The sequence below is a fragment of the Bufo gargarizans genome, chromosome 9, assembly GCF_014858855.1.
Source record: "Bufo gargarizans isolate SCDJY-AF-19 chromosome 9, ASM1485885v1, whole genome shotgun sequence".
Lineage (NCBI taxonomy): Eukaryota > Metazoa > Chordata > Amphibia > Anura > Bufonidae > Bufo > Bufo gargarizans.
The window spans coordinates 21,038,677-21,059,915 of record NC_058088.1 but is presented as its reverse complement, the minus strand read 5'-3'; the positions used below and the strand labels follow the sequence as shown (position 1 = coordinate 21,059,915).

The window sequence follows — 21,239 nt, the reverse complement described above, 5'->3', positions numbered from 1 at the left end:
AGTGTATACAGGGGTCTCACCTCCCCGGTCACCAGTGATACTGTGTATATTATTATTACATCTCCTCCTGTATATACTACATGTAATATGTGCTGTATAATACAGTATATACAGGGTCTCACCTCTCCGGTCACCAGTGATACTGTGTATATTATGTCTCCTCCTGTATATACTACATGTAATATGTGCTGTATAATACAGTATATACAGGGTCTCACCTCTCCGGTCACCAGTGATACTGTGTATATTATTATATCTCCTCCTGTATATACTACATGTAATATGTGCTGTATAATACAGTATATACAGGGTCTCACCTCTCCGGTCACCAGTGATACTGTGTATATTATTATTATGTCTCCTCCTGTATATACTACATGTAATATGTGCTGTATAATACAGTATATACAGGGTCTCACCTCTCCGGTCACCAGTGATACTGAGTATATTATTATGTCTCCTCCTGTATATACTACATGTAATATGTGCTGTATAATACAGTATATACAGGGTCTCACCTCTCCGGTCACCAGTGATACTGTGTATATTATTATATCTCCTCCTGTATATACTACATGTAATATGTGCTGTATAATACAGTATATACAGGGTCTCACCTCTCCGGTCACCAGTGATACTGTGTATATTATTATTATGTCTCCCCCTGTATATACTACATGTAATATGTGCTGTATAATACAGTATATACAGGGTCTCACCTCCCCGGTCACCAGTGATACTGTGTATATTATTATTATGTCTCCTCCTGTATATACTACATGTAATATGTGCTGTATAATACAGTATATACAGGGTCTCACCTCTCCGGTCGGCAGTGATACTGTGTATGATTCCATAGTTGTATTTACAGTATGTCTCCACTGCGCTCTTCCTCTGTTCTATGAGATCCTTATTTTCGTTCCATAATTTTGCATCCGGTTTCCCGAGCTCAGTCTTCGCTACGAAATATCCTTTGTCGCTGTCAAAGTAAACGAACTCCTCCTGATTGTAGAAATATCTCTCCAGAAGCCGCACCTGTTTAGTCCTGTTCAGAAAGTGACATTCCTTGGTTGTTGCTAGTACGAAATCTCTGACGTCTGTGGATGAGAAGAGATGAGAGGTCATGTGTGTTAAGACCGCCTCGTGCTCAGTGCAGGCTCAGCAGGATGACTGGGGTCACACAGGGAATCAACGATCCCAGACACCTGAGGCCGGCAGTGCCGCAGAACAGCCAGGAGCAGAGAGCGGGCGGACACCGGACAGTCAGGAGCAGAGAGCGGGCGGACACCGGACAGTCAGCAGTGACCGCGGCTCAGAAGCCAGCGAGCAGCGCTCCCTCTAGTGGCCGTTTTAGTAATCACAATGACAAGCGTTCTACATCTGAAAAGCATGAATTCTTCTTGGACTGATCAGCAGCAAGTGTTATCTGTTTAGTTAATATTTATATTGAAAACTGAGATTCAAATATCAATAAGTGAAAATATTTATCTGCAGTTTGGTGGTGAAAGTGCTAACAATGTCTCTGTGAAATGTATGCAGTTCCCAGGGCCTGTGACACACATAAAAAGGACTGAGATACACCCTCCTCTCATCTGTGCTGCCCTTCCTGAATCTACTTCCCTACACACAACCTCACGTTTATCTGTGTGCTGTCTCTGCGTCTGTTTGCAGACAGAACTCTGACCTGTTTATGTCTTTGCCGCCATGCACACATCTGTATTTTTTGCGGATCTGTGTGACTGTTAAATGATAAAACACGGCCTATTCTGCTCTGTATTGTGTGCAAGAAAAGTCATTTCTATTGATGGGAGTAAGAAAAGTGTGGAATGCGCACAGGCGGCGTCCATATTTTCCAGAGACGCTGCGCTGAGTTAGGGCGCCTTCACACCTTGCAGAATGTTCCTTTAACAAAATCCACACCGTAAAGACCTTCCCCCGTGTTGTTGCAGATTTCCTGGAGCTGAATGTCTGTATTCATTTCACTGGAGATGTAATCAGCACAGAAATCAGCATTATTCACACACAATATCCACAGAAAAATCCACAAAAAAAAACTTCTGCACAGTGTGAAGGCAGCCGTACAGACACGGACAGCACCAGGCGTCTGCTCTCAATGTCAGAGACCTAAATAGTGAGCCCCAGCCCATTTCAGCACCTAGAACAGGTTGTTCCGTATTCTTTAGTAGTTGTGATACATGTAAACCATGGTAATGTCATGCATATGAGCAGAAGTTTTTTGTGTCACTAAACAGAGACTAACTTTGCACAGGCTTATTTTATTCTAGTTCTTTTTTGGCCTCCATCCCCACAATCAAATGTTTGTCGGTATTCTATAGGAAATGATGAGATGCTATAGCGGGATTCTGGTTGCTGTTCATACCCATCTGGTCAATGTCTCACTGCCAGCCTCTCCAAAGTGTCAGTGAGCTCAAAAAGGTAGAGTTTAGAGTTGAGAGGACACCTGGATGTTCGGGTTTGACGGGTTCGGACGAACTTGAGAAAAAAGTTCGAGTCCGGCACCCGAACTTGACCCCGAACCCCATTGAAGTCAATGGGGACCCGAACTTTTGAGCACTAAAATGGCTGTAAAAATGTCATGGAAAGAGCTAGAGGGCTGCAAATGGCATCAAAATGTGGTTAAGAGCATGGCAAGTGCTCTGCAAACAAATGTGGATAGGGAACTGACTTAAAATAACATAAAATACATAAAAATAAAAAATAATAATCTTGATCTAGGAGGACCAGGTCTATATGGAGTAGGAGGTTGAGGAGGCGGTGGATGTTGCGGTGTAGGTGGAAGCGGCGGTGGAGGAGGTAGCCTACACTGCTTTTTGGTTTAAACTGTATTAAAATTTATTTAAATTAGGGTACACCCCAAAACATTGGGAAATATAACCTGTGATAACCCCCTGCAGTCGTGCTAAACACGTGTTCAGACAATACATCGGCTGCAGGGCAGGCCAGCACCTCCAAGGGGTAAAGGAGCCATGTGCCCAATTTGGAGACCCAGAAGTTGCAGGGGCTGACCCCGGTCAGTCAGTTCGTGTAGGCGTGTGCACACTTACTGCCCCACCATGTCGCACGTCCCCGTGATGTTCACGACCGAAAAATTGATGAATTTCACCAGAAAATGTAAAAGACAAATTTGAATTTTTTTTTTAGGTCTACTAGGTATAGGAGTGTTACATCACACCAAAAAATTTGTGAATTTCACCCAAAAATGTTAATGACAATTTTTTTTTTGTTTAACCTGTCTACTAGGTATAGCAGTGGTACTGTACACCCAAAACTTGGTGAATTTCACCCGAAAATGTTAATTACAATTTATTTTTTTAAATGGCCTACTAGGTATAGCAGTGGTACTATACACCCAAAAATTGGTGAATTTCACCCGAAAATGTTAATGACAAATTTTTTTTGTTTAACCTGTCTACTAGGTATAGCAGTGGTACTATACACCCAAAAATTAGAGAATTTCACCCGAAAATGTTAATGACAATTTTTTTTGTTTAACCTGTCTACTAGGTATAGCAGTGGTACTATACACCCAAAAATTGGTGAATTTCACCAGAAAATGTTAATGACTATTATTATTATTTTTTAAACGGCCTACTAGGTATAGCACCCAAAAATTGGTGAATTTCACCAGAAAATGTTAATGACAATTTTTTTTTGTTTAACCTGTCTACTAGGTATAGCAGTGGTACTATACACCCAAAAATTAGAGAATTTCACCCGAAAATGTTAATGACAATTTTTTTTGTTTAACCTGTCTACTAGGTATAGCAGTGGTACTATACACCCAAAAATTGGTGAATTTCACCAGAAAATGTTAATGACAATTTTTTTTTGTTTAACCTGTCTACTAGGTATAGCAGTGGTACTATACACCCAAAAATTGGTGAATTTCACCAGAAAATGTTAATGACAATTATTATTATTTTTTAAACGGCCTACTAGGTATAGCACCCAAAAATTGGTGAATTTCACCCGAAAATGTTAATTACAATTTTATTTTTTAAATGGCCTACTAGGTATAGCAGTGGTACTATACACCCAAAAATTAGAGAATTTCACCCGAAAATGTTAATGACAATTTTTTTTGTTTAACCTGTCTACTAGGTATAGCAGTGGTACTATACACCCAAAAATTGGTGAATTTCACCCGAAAATGTTATTGACAATTCTTTTTTTGTTTAACCTGTCTACTAGGTATAGCAGTGATACTATACACCCAAAAATTGGTGAATTTCACCCGAAAATGTTAATGACAATTTTTTTGTTTAACCTGTCTACTAGGTATAGCAGTAGTACTATACACCCAAAAATTGGTGAATTTCACCCGAAAATGTTAATGACAATTTTATTTTATTTTTTAAACGGCCTACTAGGTACAGCAGTGGTACTATACACCCAAAAATTGGTGAATTTCACCAGAAAATGTTAATGACTATTATTATTATTTTTTAAACGGCCTACTAGGTATAGCACCCAAAAATTGGTGAATTTCACCAGAAAATGTTAATGACAATTTTTTTTTTGTTTAACCTGTCTACTAGGTATAGCAGTGGTACTATACACCCAAAAATTAGAGAATTTCACCCGAAAATGTTAATGACAATTTTTTTTGTTTAACCTGTCTACTAGGTATAGCAGTGGTACTATACACCCAAAAATTGGTGAATTTCACCAGAAAATGTTAATGACAATTTTTTTTTGTTTAACCTGTCTACTAGGTATAGCAGTGGTACTATACACCCAAAAATTGGTGAATTTCACCAGAAAATGTTAATGACAATTATTATTATTTTTTAAACGGCCTACTAGGTATAGCACCCAAAAATTGGTGAATTTCACCCGAAAATTTTAATTACAATTTTATTTTTTAAATGGCCTACTAGGTATAGCAGTGGTACTATACACCCAAAAATTAGAGAATTTCACCCGAAAATGTTAATGACAATTTTTTTTGTTTAACCTGTCTACTAGGTATAGCAGTGGTACTATACACCCAAAAATTGGTGAATTTCACCCGAAAATGTTATTGACAATTCTTTTTTTGTTTAACCTGTCTACTAGGTATAGCAGTGATACTATACACCCAAAAATTGGTGAATTTCACCCGAAAATGTTAATGACAATTTTTTTGTTTAACCTGTCTACTAGGTATAGCAGTAGTACTATACACCCAAAAATTGGTGAATTTCACCCGAAAATGTTAATGACAATTTTATTTTATTTTTTAAACGGCCTACTAGGTACAGCAGTGGTACTATACACCCAAAAATTGGTGAATTTCACCAGAAAATGTTAATGACAATTATTATTGTTTTAAACGGCCTACTAGGTATAGCAGTGGTACTATACACCCAAAAATTGGTGAATTTCACCTGAAAATGTTAATGACAATTTTTTTTGTTTAACCGGTCTACTAGGTATAGCAGTGGTACTATACACCCAAAAATTGGTGAATTTCACCCAAAAATGTAAATGACAAAGTAGTGAAATGATATAAAATAAAATACGTACAAATAAAAAAATTAAATTGGATTTTTGAGGTGGAGTTCCATATGGAGTAGGAGTTTGAGGAGACGGTAGGCGTATCGGTGTAGGTGGAAGCGGCGGTGGAGGAGGACGAGGTAGCCAACACAGGTTTTTGGTCTTAATATTTTTTTTTTAAATGAGGGTAGACTCTAAAAGAGTGTGAAATATCCAAAATACAAGAATGAGCAATTGCGCTGCAGTATAACAATGGCTGGTTAGTGTCGGTATACATGTCTATTCTGCACAAGGTACGGACAAGTCCTGAGGGATCCATGCCTGGTTTATTTTAATGAACGTGAGCTTGTCCACATTAGCTGTGGACAGGCGGCTGTGCTTGTCTGTGATGACTAGTGTTGAGCGCGAATATTCGAATATCGAATTTTTTTTGCGAATATCGGCACTTCGCTAATTCGCAAATATTTCGAATATAGTGCTATAAATTCGATATTTTGAATATTCTTTTTTTTTTTTTTTTTAATTGTTATATTTTTTCCTTTCCCATTTCCCTAAAGTTGTTCTTACCTGTCCTTTGGATTCCTGGCTTCCTGGCTGCTCCAGTCAGTGCCCGTTGCTGCTTCTGCCGACTTCCGTGCTCATGGAGCGTCCCCATCACCATGGGAACGTCTCCATATACTAGAATGTACTGTCGGATTTGAGAATTACGTTAAAATCGCAATTCGATTATTTCAAGTTATAATAATCGAATTGCGATTTCAACTTAGTACTGCTATATTCCATATTCGTTAATTCTAGCCTAATGGCATATAGCAGTGCTAAGTTGAAATCGCAATTCGATTATTATAACTTGAAATAATCGAATTGCGATTTCAACGTAATTCTCAAATCCGACAGTACATTCTAGTATATGAAGTCGTTCCCATAGTGATGGGGACGCTCCATGAGCACGGAATATAGCATTACTAAGTTGAAATCGCCATGCGATTACTTCGTTATATTAATCGCATGGCGATTTCAACTTGGACCTGGTTTACTATGGTTGGCTTCAATGGCTTGGTAGAATTAGCGAATATGACGAATATATTCGTTATATTCCACAAAACGAAGATAACGAAGTATTCTTCATCTTCGTTTTAGCTACCTATTCATCAACTTCGCTAATTCTAGCAATCATATAGGAAAGTTTACTATAGAGACAGCTAAGTTTAATTCGCTATGCGATTATATTACTTTTTTTTTTTTTTTAATAAATAAAATAATTATAATACCTGATAATTATTATAATTATTCTATTTATTAAAAAAAAGCAAAGTAATATAATCGCATAGCGAATTAAACTTAGCTGTCTCTATAGTAAACTTTCCTATATGATTGCTAGAATTAGCGAAGTTGATGAATAGGTAGCTAAAACGAAGATGGAGAATACTTCGTTATCTTCGTTTTGTGGAATATAACGAATATATTCGTCATATTCGCTAATTCTACCAAGCCATTGAAGCCAACCATAGTAAACCAGGTCCAAGTTGAAATCGCAATGCGATTAATATAACTCGAAGGAATCGCATGGCGATTTCAACTTAGTACTGCTATATTCGTTAATTCTAGCCTAATATGGAATATAGCAGTGCTAAGTTGAAATCGCCATGCGATTAATTCAAGTTATAATAATCGAATTGCGATTTCAACTTGGACCTGCTATATTCCATATTAGGCTGGAATTAACGAATATGGAATATAGCAGTGCTAAGTTGAAATCGAAAGTCGATTATTATAACTTGAATTAATCGCATTGCTATTACAATAGCTGAGTAGCCTTTTAAGTTAAAATTGCAATACGCGATTATTTAAATCGCATATTAATCGCGATAACTAGAATAATGACGAATATTCGATTTCGACGAATATAAAACGAATATTCTATCGAATATTCGCGAATTTAGTCAAAATCGAATATGGCACCTGCCGCTCATCACTAGTGATGACGCCCCCTGCCGTGCTAAACACATGTTCAGATAATACACTGGCTGCAGGGCAGGCCAGCACCTCCAAGGTGTAAAGGGCAAGCTCAGGCAATGTGCCCAATTTGGAGACCCAGAAGTTGAAGGGGGCAGACCAGTCATTCAGTACGTGTAGGCGTGTGCACACATACTGCTCCACCATGTTGGTGAAATGCTGCATCCTGCTAAGACGTTCCATATCAGATGGTGGTGCTGGTTGTTGTGCTGACAAAGCTTTTCCACATTTGGGCCATGCTAACCCTGCCTTCTGAGGTGCTGGCGGTGACCCAGCTGCGTTGGCGACCTCTTCCTCTGCCTTCCACTTGTGCTTCCACTGTGCCCCCGCTGTCAGGTGGGAATGCCACCAGCAGCGTGTCTACCAGAGTGCCCTTGTACTCGCGCATCTTACGATCACGCTCCAGTGAGGGAATTAAGGACGGTACATTGTCCTTGTAACGGGGATCCAGCAGCGTGGCCACCCAGTAATCAGCACAAGTTATAATGTGAACAACTCGGCGGTTATTGCGGAGACACTGCAGCATGTAATCGCTCATGTGTGCCAGGCTGCCCAGAGGCAACGAAAAGCTGTCCTTTGTGGGAGGTGTATCGTCTGTGTCCTCTGTATCCCCCCAGCCACGCACCAGTGATGGCCATGAGCTGGTCTGGGAGCCACCCTGCTGTGAACATGGTTCCTCCTCCTCCTCAATCTCCTCCTCCTCATCCTCCACCTCGTCATCCTCCAGAACTGTGCCCTGGCTGGACAATTGTGTACCTTGGGTTTGTGGGTGCAGGAACCCACCCTCGGAGCCACTTGGGAATGACTGGCCGGAAACCCTACGAAATGATCCCTCTTCCTCCTCCTCGTGTGCCACATCCTCTTTCATCATCGCCAGGAGCGTTTTTCCAAGGAGGCATAGAAGTGGGATAGTAACGCTGAGAACGGCGTTATCGGCACTGGCCATGTTGGTGGAGTACTCGAAACAGCGCAACAAGGAACACAGGTCTTGCATTGGTGGTGAAGTGGTGCTGTTCCGCCGAGCGACTCACCCGTGCGTGCTGCAGCTGAAACTCCACTATCGCCTGCTGCTGCTCGCACAGTCTGGCCAGCATGTGCAAGGTGGAGTTCCACCTTGTGGGCACGTCGCATATGAGGCGGTGAGCGGGAAGGCCGAAGTTACACTGCAGCGCTGACAGGCGAGCAGCAGCAGGGTGAGAACGCCGAAAGCGCGAACAGACGGCCCGCACTTTATGCAGCAGCACTCACAAACCACTCATCAGTCTGTTGTTCAAGGCCCATCCACAGCTCCTGCGCGGTGTGGGGTTTGTCCCCCAAACAGATAAGTTTTAAAACTGCCTGCTGTTGTTTACCCCTGGCTGTGCTGAAGTTTGTGGTGAAGGTGTTACGCTGACCGGATGAGGAGCTGGTGGAGGATGAGGAAGCAGAGTAGGAGGAGGAAGCAACAGGACGCAAACTGAAGCGTCCTACAATCCTCAGTGGTGGAAGTGTAGTGTCCCACTAGGTATGGGTGGGCACTACACAAGGGTCAATTGGTGTGCGCATTACTCTTACTCACAAGGAACAGAAATGTCATATTTTATTCTGCATTTAATGTATGTTTTAATGTATTGTTATATGCAATGTACCCCTGTCTAATGCAGCAGCAGGCCTAGAGGGTGTAGTTAGACATCCCAGACACTAGAGGGAGATAGGGAGCCCCTAGTATAAATGTCCAGGCCCAGACAGGGAGAGTGAGTGCAGAGCCAGGAGTCTGAGAAGACACAGGTTAAGAAGCCTGCTCCTGACATGCAGCTGGATAGCCCTGGCTGCTAGTGATGTCCAGGAGGCTGTTGAGAAGCTCCAGCTTGCCTGAAGAACAAGAGAGCCTAAGTTAGCTCTGAAGAGATACCCCAGTTGCAGGATTCAACCTCCTGGGAGAAACCGACAGTTATCCACCTGATGGGAGGAGGCATCCCAGGGTAAGCCAAGTGCCCCTGATAGGCAGAGGAACCTAGAAACCATTGCAAGTAGTATAATACCTGAGGAAGGAAGTAACCAAGGATAAAAGCCACCCTTTTAGGCATCCGGGCCTTGGGAGTTATCAAGCCAGAGTAGGAGTTCTAGAAAGGACAGTGTCAAAGTACAACCTGCTGCTGAGTGCTTGTGGAATTTACCCTCAGTGTAACTTGCATGACTATTGCCTGCCATATTTGTGAATAAGCCCCTTTTGTGGAACTGTAATACAGAGACTGTGCTACACCTGCTGTACAAAGTTGGATTGTCCAGTAAAGTTTACGTTTTGGTTCACTATATACTTGTGTACCTTCATCATTCCAACCACCAACCGGCGTGCCACCGTCCAAAGGCACTGGCGTCACGAATTACCACAGGGACCTTGCCCCAGGCACATGAAATACCTGTAACATCCAGGGCACCTCAACTACCATCAGGCCTGGTCCCTATCTACAGAGCGTGCCCCAGAGGAACCGTGTCTACCTCTCCTTCACTGCCACGCGCCTGCCCAGGGTTCCGCAAATATAGTGAGTACCCTCGATTGCCCATAACTGTGACCTCACTTCGTCATACCCTGCAGGTCTGGCGTGTTGCATAAATTGGCGTCACGAACAGGATCCGAATATTCCTGCGCCATAGCGGATTTAAGAACTGTGTGCTAAAAGTTATCTTAAAGTGACATGCCCCAATTGTTTTATTGAAAATTGCTGGGCCAAAGTGAACTGTACTGATTGCGGTGTGAAAATAGCATTGTGTGGACTGTTTTCTACTTATTTAAGCCACCGCTTGCTGTCAGTGAATAGACAGCTATTTTGCTCAAAGATGGCCGCTGAGCTTGCTTGAAATTGTTTGCTGCGTCATCTTCATCTTAAATTGGCGGTAAAAATTGGCGCCTTCTGCTAAAAGTGCGGGAAGGCTGTATGCTGGCGCCACCGCCCTGTCTGGACATTTGCATGTCTGCTGTGATGGACTCCGCCTCCCCCATACTGGAGTACCTGGGGGGCGGCCTCCCAGTGCAATGGGAGGATCTGTCTGAACTTATTGGCGCCACCCTGTCGCTCTCCAGAGAAGGATCGAGCATGTTGAGGAGTGAGGACTTTCCTGCTGATATGTCCGCGCCTGACTTATTAACCATGAATGTGACTGGTGTTGAGCAAGAGGACGCTCCACCGGCCTACTCTCCGGGACCGGAGAGACCCGCCTGCCCGCCACAGAGGACGCAACCGGAGACCTATTATGGCTCCTGGAGAGACTTCTTCCAGCCCTCGTTCAAGTGGACCGCATTGATGGCAGAGATCCGGGAGGCCGCCATAAAGAAGACAACCAAAACTAAGATATACTATGAAGAACTGGCAAAGACCGTTCACGAGTGCCACACCGACACACAACCCCGCCTGGAAAGGAGAAGGGGGTTGGTTGTGGCCTTTGACAAGGACCGAGGCTTCGGTTTCATTAAAGACTACCTGACTGGACGAGACTTATATGTCAACAGGAGGTCCGTCAAGCGGAGTTACCTCCCAGAACGTCTACACAACCTCCGCGAGGGAGAGGAGGTTGAATTTACCCCTGCTGAGGGCCTGCGAGGCCCCTACGCCACTGCCGTGTCCCGTCCTAAGAAGAAGACAGAGGACTGGGACTTTGATGAGGACTACTCTGGCTGCGAGCGTGAGTCTGTGCGCTCTCCGGAGGACAACCCTGGCTGCGAGCGTGAATCTGAATGCTCTCCAGGACCGGCCCATCACGCCTTCCAAGAACGGGGCTCTTTCATTGGCCCAAATGTGTTCTGGCAGCCGACAGTGGTAGAGAAGAGGGTTAGCCCATGGCCCTCACCTGAGTTGCCTCGCAGGGAGAAAACTGTCCGTGAGCTTCAGGATGCAGAGAGATTTAAAGCTGCCCTGGAGAATATCCGCAGAGGGAGGAAAGCGGACGCCTCACCTGAGCCTGCAGCGGCTGCGCAGGACGAACCACCCACCGCCCAAGTGCCGACAACGACAGCGGAGACCAGCGATCCCGACTCCGAAAGCCTGGACGACCAGATCGTGCGGCTGGAGCTGAAACTGCGGGAGCTACGCCAGCTTGCCACCGCCAGGATCCGGACTCCACCTGGCCTACAACGTAAGGACCCGGACGTCTCCGGGCCAAAGGTGAGAGTACCTGTCCCTGCCAGTCGTCCCTGCTTAGTACCGGCACCTGCGGTGGGATCCTCATATGCTGTGCACCGGCGCACAGAGCCAGTCGTCCCAGAACCCACCGGACCGCTTGCAGCAGCGGTACCCAGGCCAGTGCAGCAGCCTACGATTTTCATGCCTGCTCCGGTGAGGTCAGCGACTGTGATTACCCCTAGGCCTATGGGGCCTATACCTATTAGGGGTCCGTTTATGTTGCAGTTGCCCCCCAATACTGTGTTGTGGGCACATCAATCGATTGAACCTCAGTACAGGCCCAATATACAAATGGAGCCAGGGAGCACCACTGAAATGCAAAGTGAATATGATATGCCCCTGTGAATTGGCCTGCTAGGCCCTTGATGTTTGCTTTATTTGCCAAGGGATCCTAAAGAAGATTTAACCCTTCCAGGACAGGAGTCCTTTGTTGTTTTGGCCCTCTGTTGCTGCTGCCAGTTACCCACGGCTCAGTGGAGGCGGTGAGCCACTGAAAATACCACGTGCAGCAAGGCCATCTTGTTTACAGGACCTCCTGCCTGCTTTCTCAGAGTGAAAACCCAGTTGTGCCTGTTTTCATGTTGCACCTCTTAACCCTTTAACCCCCTCTTCAGGTTGATTAAGGGTATTACAGCACTTATTTCTATGTGTATGCCATTTAAATAATGTGGACTATTTTATGTGCTGTCATTTTATTATGCAACTGGAATTTAAAGGAATTGGGCCCAGGGAATAGACTCAAATGCACATGAGCCTCTGAGATTTTGCTACTATTTTAAAGTATTGTGCCCAGAGATGGACTTCACCTCGTGCGAGCCTCTGTGATTCTTGCAATGATTCCTAAGATCTTCTATCTCTATTTAACTGTGGATTAAACAAGAAAGAAAAGAACCTGGGTACGGACTCATTTGATATGCCTTGAGCCTCCAAAGAATTGTTATTTAATGTTTTACATTTCCCATGGACAATTTGCACTTAAAAAGTATTATATAGACTATCCTGGTATTTATTGTTACGCTGTGCCAGGTCAGCGCCCCTGTTCCCATTGTTTTATCCTGAGAGAAGAGAACGACGCCCCTTTTCACCATTACTTGCTCCTATTCCAGTGGAACTGCCTAATATATGTATACATATAATGTATATTTTGCAAATGTAGATGTGTTTTCCTGCTTTGCTTTATTGTCCTCATTACAGATGCAGTATCCAGCTGTGCAGGGACCCTCCATGTTGCGCCGAGGACGGGCAACGTTATAGCGTGGGGGTATGTAGTGTCCCACTAGGTATGGGTGGGCACTACACAAGGGTCAATTGGTGTGCGCATTACTCTTACTCACAAGGAACAGAAATGTCATATTTTATTCTGCATTTAATGTATGTTTTAATGTATTGTTATATGCAATGTACCCCTGTCTAATGCAGCAGCAGGCCTAGAGGGTGTAGTTAGACATCCCAGACACTAGAGGGAGATAGGGAGCCCCTAGTATAAATGTCCAGGCCCAGACAGGGAGAGTGAGTGCAGAGCCAGGAGTCTGAGAAGACACAGGTTAAGAAGCCTGCTCCTGACATGCAGCTGGATAGCCCTGGCTGCTAGTGATGTCCAGGAGGCTGTTGAGAAGCTCCAGCTTGCCTGAAGAACAAGAGAGCCTAAGTTAGCTCTGAAGAGATACCCCAGTTGCAGGATTCAACCTCCTGGGAGAAACCGACAGTTATCCACCTGATGGGAGGAGGCATCCCAGGGTAAGCCAAGTGCCCCTGATAGGCAGAGGAACTTAGAAACCATTGCAAGTAGTATAATACCTGAGGAAGGAAGTAACCAAGGATAAAAGCCACCCTTTTAGGCATCCGGGCCTTGGGAGTTATCAAGCCAGAGTAGGAGTTCTAGAAAGGACAGTGTGAACTTACAACCTGCTGCTGAGTGCTTGTGGAATTTACCCTCAGTGTAACTTGCATGACTGTTGCCTGCCATATTTGTGAATAAGCCCCTTTTGTGGAACTGTAATACAGAGACTGTGCTACACCTGCTGTACAAAGTTGGATTGTCCAGTAAAGTTTATGTTTGGTTCACTGCATACTTGCGTACCTTCATCATTCCAACCACCAACCGGCGTGCCACCGTCCAAAGGCACTGGCGTCACGAATTACCACAGGGACCTTGCCCCAGGCACATGAAATACCTGTAACATCCAGGGCACCTCAACTACCATCAGGCCTGGTCCCTATCTACAGAGCGTGCCCCAGAGGAACCGTGTCTACCTCTCCTTCACTGCCACGCGCCTGCCCAGGGTTCCGCAAATATAGTGAGTACCCTCGATTGCCCATAACTGTGACCTCACTTCGTCATACCCTGCAGGTCTGGCGTGTTGCAGAAGGACATGCGCCAAACTGCTATCCACCTCAGGCCTAGCCGCCACTGCATTTACCCAGTGTGCTGTTATGGAGATATAACGGCCCTGACCGTGCTTACTGGTCCACGTACCCGTAGTCAGGTGCACCTTGCCACAGATGGCGTTGCACAGTGCACACCTGATTTTGTCCCCTACTTGGTTGTGCAGGTAAGGGATGGTCGCCATAAGGCCTTTAAAATTATCTGTCTCCACCAGACGGAATGACAGCATTTAAAAGGCCAGTAATTTAGAAATGCTGGCATTCAGGGCTAGGGATCGCGGGTGGGTAGGGGGGTACTTCCTCTTCCTCTCTAGTGTTTGGGAGATGGAGAGCTGAACGTTTCCATGGGACATTGTGGAGATTCTTGGTGACCCAGATGCTGGTGTTGCTGTCAGATCCTCTGTTTGCGAGGTGGCAGGTGGCACTGTCACTCCAGAGGTGGATGAAGAGGCCGAGACTGCAGCAGAAGAGGAAGAGGAAGCAGGAGGAGCCAGAGACCTTTCTTGGTTTTTGAGGTGTCTACTCCACTGCAGCTCATGCTTTGCACTTAAATGCCTGGTCATGCAGGTTGTGCTCAGGTTGTGAACGTTTATGCCTCGCTTCAGGCTCTGATTGCACAGTGTGCAAACCACTCGTGTCTTGTCGTCAGCACATTGTCTGTAGAACTGCCACGCCATGGCACTCCTTGGAGCTGGCTTTGGTGTGCTCAGTCCCTTGCTGCGTTGGACAGTAGCAGGCGTACTGTCTAGAGGACGGCCGCTCCGCTTTTGCACCCTGCTCCCTCTTCTGCTGTGCTGGTGGCTCTGTGCGACCACTGCCTCTTCCTCCGAACTACATAGGTCACTCGCATGACCGTGATTCCATGTGGGGTCGAGGACCTCATCGTCCTCCACTTCATCTTCCACCTAGTCTTCACCCCTGCCTTCCTTGTCGGTCTGCACACTTTCGAAAGCCCCAGCAGTAGGCACCTGTGTTTCGTCATCATCCGAGACGTCATCATCCGAGACGTGCTGCGATGGTCCTCCCATGTACTCATCTTGAAAGATAAGTGGTCGGGCATCGGTGCACTCAATCTCTTCCACTTCTGGGGCAGGGCTATGTGGATGTCCCTGGGAAACCCTGCTAACAGAGTCATCAAAAAGCAGAAGAGACTGCTGCATGACTTGGGGCTCAGACTGCTTGGCTGATTTGCAAGGGGGTGAGGTGAAAGACTGATGGACATCGGCTGCAGGTGCCAACTGTGGTCTTTCAGCAGGAGACTGAATGGAAGACAATGTGAAGGAACTGGATCCACTGTCAGCAACCCAATATACTATCACCTGTACTTGTTCAGGCCTCACCATTCGTAGAGCTGCATTAGGCCCGACCAAATACCGCTGCAGGTTCTGTCGCCTACTCGCACCTGAGGAAGGGTTTTCACTTGTGTATATAGCTGGCACAGATCGACCACGTCCTCTCCCTGCAACAGGAGCTCCACCAGCAGCACCACGACCTGGGCCACGTCCCTTATTTGATGCTCTCCTCATATTTCTCGAATTTAGGATCTTGCCCTAAATGGGTGTTTAATTAATAGTAGAATAGAACGACAGTATATAAAAGGTGTATCTCACATGGCATGAACCAGACTAGGCCTCAATTAAAGATTTGTTTTCCCAAAATGGCTGTATTTCAAATGCCTGAATCAAACCCCTGTATATACAGGGTGCATCTCACACGGCCTGACCCACAGTAGGCCTGAATTAAAGATTTCTTTGCCCAAAATGGCTGTATTTCAAATGCCTGAATCAAACCTCTGTATGTAAAGGGCGTATCTTACACGGCCTGACCCACAGTAGGCCTGAATTAAAGATTTGTTTGCCCAAAATGGCTGTATTTCAAATGCCTGAATCAAACCCCTGTATGTAAAGGGTGTATCTCACACGGCCTGACCCACAGTAGGCCTGAAGGAAATATTTATTTGCCCAAAATGGCTGTATTTCAAATGCCTGAATCAAACCCCTGTATGTAGAGGGTGTATCTCACAGGGCTTGAACCAGTGTAGGGCTGAATTCAATATTGGTGCACAAAATGGCGGTATTTCAAATCTCTGAATCTAACCCAAATGAATTAAGGGTGTATCTCACAATGACATCTGCATCAAAGGCTGCCAACTAATTTTTTTTGGGCCCAAACGAGTGTTTGTTTAACAACTGAATTCGACAGCAGTATACAGTATAAGCCTGTAATTTCATACGTGCTGATGCTGCAAGCCCTGAAAATAGTGTTTTTTGTCAAAAAAGTGTGTTTTTAAAACCCCAGAAAATGATGGGTGTATTTCTAGCTTCAATTGCACACTGACTAAGGCTACTTTCACACTTGCGGCAGGACGGATCCGACAGGCTGTTCACCCTGTCGGATCCGTCCTTCCGCTGTTTCGCCGTGCCGCCGGACCGCCGCTCCATCCCCATTGACTATAATGGGGACGGGGCGGCGCTCCGGCAAAGCACAGTATGGCAGTTCGCGGCCAGAGGCCGCCGGACTAAAAAGTCGGACATGCAGGACTTTTAGTCCGGCGTCCTTTCGCTGTGCACTGCCGTACTGCGCCGGAGCACCGCCCCCGTCCCCATTATAGTCAATGGGGACGGAGCGGTGGCACGGCGAAACAGCGGAAGGACAGATCCGACAGGGTGAACAGCCTGTCGGATCCGTCCTGCCGCAAGTGTGAAAGTAGCCTTATCCAGATGTTGCAAAGCTGTATATATTAAACTTAAATTTAACACTTGCAGATCAGGAAAATACAGTTTTTTGGCAAATCTGGCAAATCAGTTTTTTGGCTAAGGTCAGACAGTTAAGCGCTTGTTGATTGGCTGCTCTGCAGCCTTTCAAAAAGCGCAGAGAAAGCGCCGAACACCGAGCCCGAACTTTTACTGAAATGTTCGGGTTCGGTGCCGGGGTCCAAAAATCCTAAAGTCCGGTACGAACCCGAACTTTACAGTTCAGGTTCGCTCAACCCTAGTAGAGTCGTATGGCAGCTGGTTAGTACTTAGTATATGGCTGATCACCACTAATTATATACATTTGCTTAGGATTACCACGTCTTGCCTTCTTGGTTGTGTCAACATGGAAAACCTCATGAAGACACTTTGATGACTGGATAGGTGAAAAAATGCTGATTCCAAACACGTAATTTTTCTCTCAGCACCCAATCCCCATCATAAACCTGCAGACAGTCCATGCACTGTATGCTAATGTATAACTAGCGCTCCTAAGCTTGGCGTCTGATGGAGAAGACTCCTAGGTGCTTCAGTGCACAGATGGTTTGCAGGTTTACTGCAGGGGGCATTTATTAAGACCAACATTTTGGATGCCGGTCTCAAGTCCCTCTGTGCTGCTGGAGGAAGTGCCACAGTTAGATAGAAGCGCAGGCCACTACATAAGTTTGCCGCTTTGTCTTGCAGGCCATGTGACAGACTGGATAGGTCATCAGTATCTTATCTGTGGGGGTATGACACCCAGGACCCCCACGATCAGCTGTTTCATAAGGCACCGGCACTCACAATAACGCTGCGTCCTTCTCTCAGCTTTTCCTAGGCCATATGATATCACATTCATTGGTCACGTGGCCTAGGCGCAGCTCAGCTCCATTGAAGTGAATGGGGCTGAGATGCGATACCAAGCACAGCCACTATACAATGTACGGCGCTGTGCTTGGTGAGCTGCGACTGCCGATGCCTTCTCAAACAGCTGATCGGCGGGGTCCCTGGTGTCGGACCCTCACCAATCAGATACTGATGACTTATCCAGAGCAATTTTCAGGTGCTTTTTTCCCCTATAGAGAAATCTAACGTCATTGACCCAAAAGACACACCTGAAGGGTGAAAAAAAAACACCTGATTGTCTATTTGGAAGTAGCTGGGAACTGGAAGATGGAGGAATGAGAGGAAACATGAAGGGCCGGAGCAGCAGCTACAGTATCTCACACGTCAGTCCACCCCTCACATTTTTGTAAATATTTTCTTCTATCTTCTATCTACACTGAAGATCTGACACTGATACAATGTATAGCAGTCAGTCTACAGCTTGTATAACAGTGTAAGTTTGTTGTGCCCTCAAAATAACTCAACATACAACCATTAATGTCTAAACCACTGGCCACAAAGTGAGTACACCCCTAAGTGACAATGGCCAAATTGTGCCCAAAGTGTCAATATTTTATGTGGCCACCATTATTTTCCAGCACTGTCTTAACTCTCTTGGACATGGAGTTCACTAGAGCTTCACAGGTTGCCACTGGAATCCTCTTCCATTTGAGGAGGCCCCACAGATGCTCAATAGGGTTTAGGTCTGTAGACATGCTTGGCCAGTCCAGCACTTTTACCCTCAGTTTCTTTAAAAGGCAGTGGTCGTCTTGGAGGTGTGTTTGGGGTCGTTATCATGTTGGAATACTCCCCTGCGGCCCAGTTTTTGAAGAGAGGGGATCATGCTCTGCTTCAGTATGTCACAGTACATGTTGGCATTCATGGTTCCCTCAATGAACTGTAGTTCCCCACAGTCGGCAGCACTCATGCAGCCCCAAACCATGACACTCCCACCACCATGCTGGGCTGTAGGCAAGACACACTTGTCTTCGTACGCCTCACCTGGCTGCCGCCACACAAGCTTGACACCAACTGAACCAAAAAAGTTTATCTGGTCTCATCAGACCACAGGACGTGGTTCCAGTAATCCATGTCCTTAGTCTGCTTATCATGAGCAAACTGCGTGCTTTCTTGTGCATCATCTTCCTTCTGGGACAACAGCCATGCAGACCAATTTGATGCAGTGTGCGGCGTATGGTCTGAGCACTGACATGCTGACCCCCCACCCCTGTAACCTCTGCAGCAATGCTGGCAGCACTCATACATCTATTTTGAAAAGACAAACTCTGGATATGATGGTGAGCACGTGCACTCAAATTCTGTGGTCGACCAGGGTGAGGCCTGTTCTTGTTAAACCACTGTATGGTCTTGGCCGCCGTGCTGCAGCTCAGTCTCCGGGTGTTGGCAATCTTCTTATAGCCTAGGCCTGTGATGGCTAACCTCCGGCACTCCAGCTGTGGTAACACTACATCTCCCAAGATGCACACTTGCTTGGCTGTTCTCAAAACTCCATTGAAATGAATGGAGCATGCTGGGAGTCGTAGTTTCACCACAGCTGGAGTGCCGGAGGTTAGCCATCACTGGCCTCGGCCATCTTTATGTAGAGCAACAATTCATTTTTGTTTTCAGATCCTCACAGAGTTTTTTGCCATGAGGTACCATGTTGAACTTCCAGTGACCCGTATGAGTGGGTGTGAGAACACTAACACCAAATTTTTTCTGCTGGTTAATACAATTACAGACATACCATTTGTATATAGTTTTTTTTTTTTTTTTAAGTTTTAATTTAAAGCTTTTTTGAAAATAAATAATGTTCTTGTGTCACCATTTTCTGAGACCCATATTTTTTTATTTTCTGGAGATGGTCTTGTATAAGGGCTTCTTTTTTTGTGGAATGAGTTGATGCTTTCACTGGTACCATTTTGGGGTATTTTTTAATGCTTTACATTATGAATTTTGTGACATTTTGTAAAGTTGATGTGGATGCAGCGATACCTAACAGGTCTATTTTTTTTTAGTAAATTGCTTGAGGAGGAAAGGGCACTTTTTCAACTTGAAACTTTAACCTTACACTTACCTGTCTGGGCTCCAGTGGCACAATCCTCTGCCTCGGCACAGCTGCACCGGTAGAGACGTGCTGCAGAACCATACCCCCTGGTAAGGCGACCACATCCTTGGTAACAGGATGCAATGCTCTGCTTCTCCCCACAGCGGACTTGTGCTGGGGGAGATTAGCAGTGGGATGATTGCTCAGCTGATCTAGTCCTGTGTGCTAGTGTTTATAAAAAATGGAACGCTGAGTCATGGACCTATCAGATTTAAATCCCTTCCTGGCCTTATACCAGTGCCAGTGATAGTCTTTGTTGGCTCTAGATGGTTCCCTTGTTCCTGGTACATGTATTAATATTTGTTCCCAGTGTTCCTGACCCTGGCTTGTCTTCTGACCACTCTCTGTCCCACATTTTGGACTGCGTAGCCCATCTGGTTATGTTAAAGGGGTTGTCTGGCCATATACATTAATATCGTCAGGATTGGTCACCTATATCTGATCAGTGGGGGTCCGACACCAGGCTGATCAGCTGTTTGACGAGGAGGCGGCGCTCCATGTGAGTGCTATTTCCTCGTCTTTACACTACGCATCGTCTCCTGTGGAGCGGCGCTGTAGTGTATTTACAAATACTTGCTCCATTCACTTGAACCGGACCCCCGCCGATCAGATATTGATGACCTATCCTGATGATAGTTCATCAATATATATTCCTTGTCAATACCACTAAGGTGTAAAAGCTCATACACGGCCTGTACAAAAAAAAAAAGTCACCACCTGGATTTAACGAAGAAAATAGTTATGAGCCTCCTATTGGATAATTACTGCATGGGCGATTATCTTTCAGCTGGCAACAAGTTATTTAACCCAAACTGGTGCAATGAGTTGCTTCTTATTTCTTAAACAACCATTTCGAAAGACACATCTCGTGCTTGTGGGCACATCCCCTGTTTGAGAAGGGTCAAATCCTTGGCATCAAGCAGAGAAAACATCTAAGGAGATTGCAGAAACTACTAAAATTGGGTTAAGATTAGAACTGTCCAACGCATTATTAAAAACTGGAAGGATAGTGGGGACCCATCGTATTCGAGGAAGAAATGTGGCGGGAGAAAAATCCTGAATGATAGTGATCGGCAATCACTTAAATGTTTGGTGAAATCAAATCGAAGAAAAACAACAGTAGAACTTAGGGCTATGTTTAATGGTGAATGTAAGAGCATTTCCACACGCACAATGCGAAGGGAACTCAAGGGATTGGGACTGAACAGCTGTGTAGCCGTAAGAAAACCACTAATCAGTGAGGCAAATCAGAAAAAAAAGGCTTCAATTTGCTAGGGAGCATAAAGGTTGGCCTCTGGAGCAATGGAAGAAGGTGATGTGGTCTGATGAGTCAAGATTTACCCTGTTCCAGAGTGATGGGCGCATCAGGGTAAGAAGAGAGGCAGATGAAGTGATGCCCCCAACATGCCCAGTGCCTACTGTACCAGCCTGTGGGGGCAGTGCTATGATCTGGGGTTG

General features: G+C 45.3%; 1 protein-coding gene across 1 annotated transcript in view; it reads right to left on the bottom strand.

The window, feature by feature from the left end:
• LOC122919390 (H-2 class II histocompatibility antigen, E-S beta chain-like) overlaps positions 1-21,239 on the bottom strand; it is a 49,798-nt gene that overhangs the window by 17,687 nt on the left and 10,872 nt on the right. The window contains exon 2 of the mRNA XM_044268389.1: positions 822-1,097. Within this exon, the coding sequence (XP_044124324.1) occupies positions 822-1,097 (276 nt within the window). The remainder of the gene's footprint in view (positions 1-821; positions 1,098-21,239) is intronic.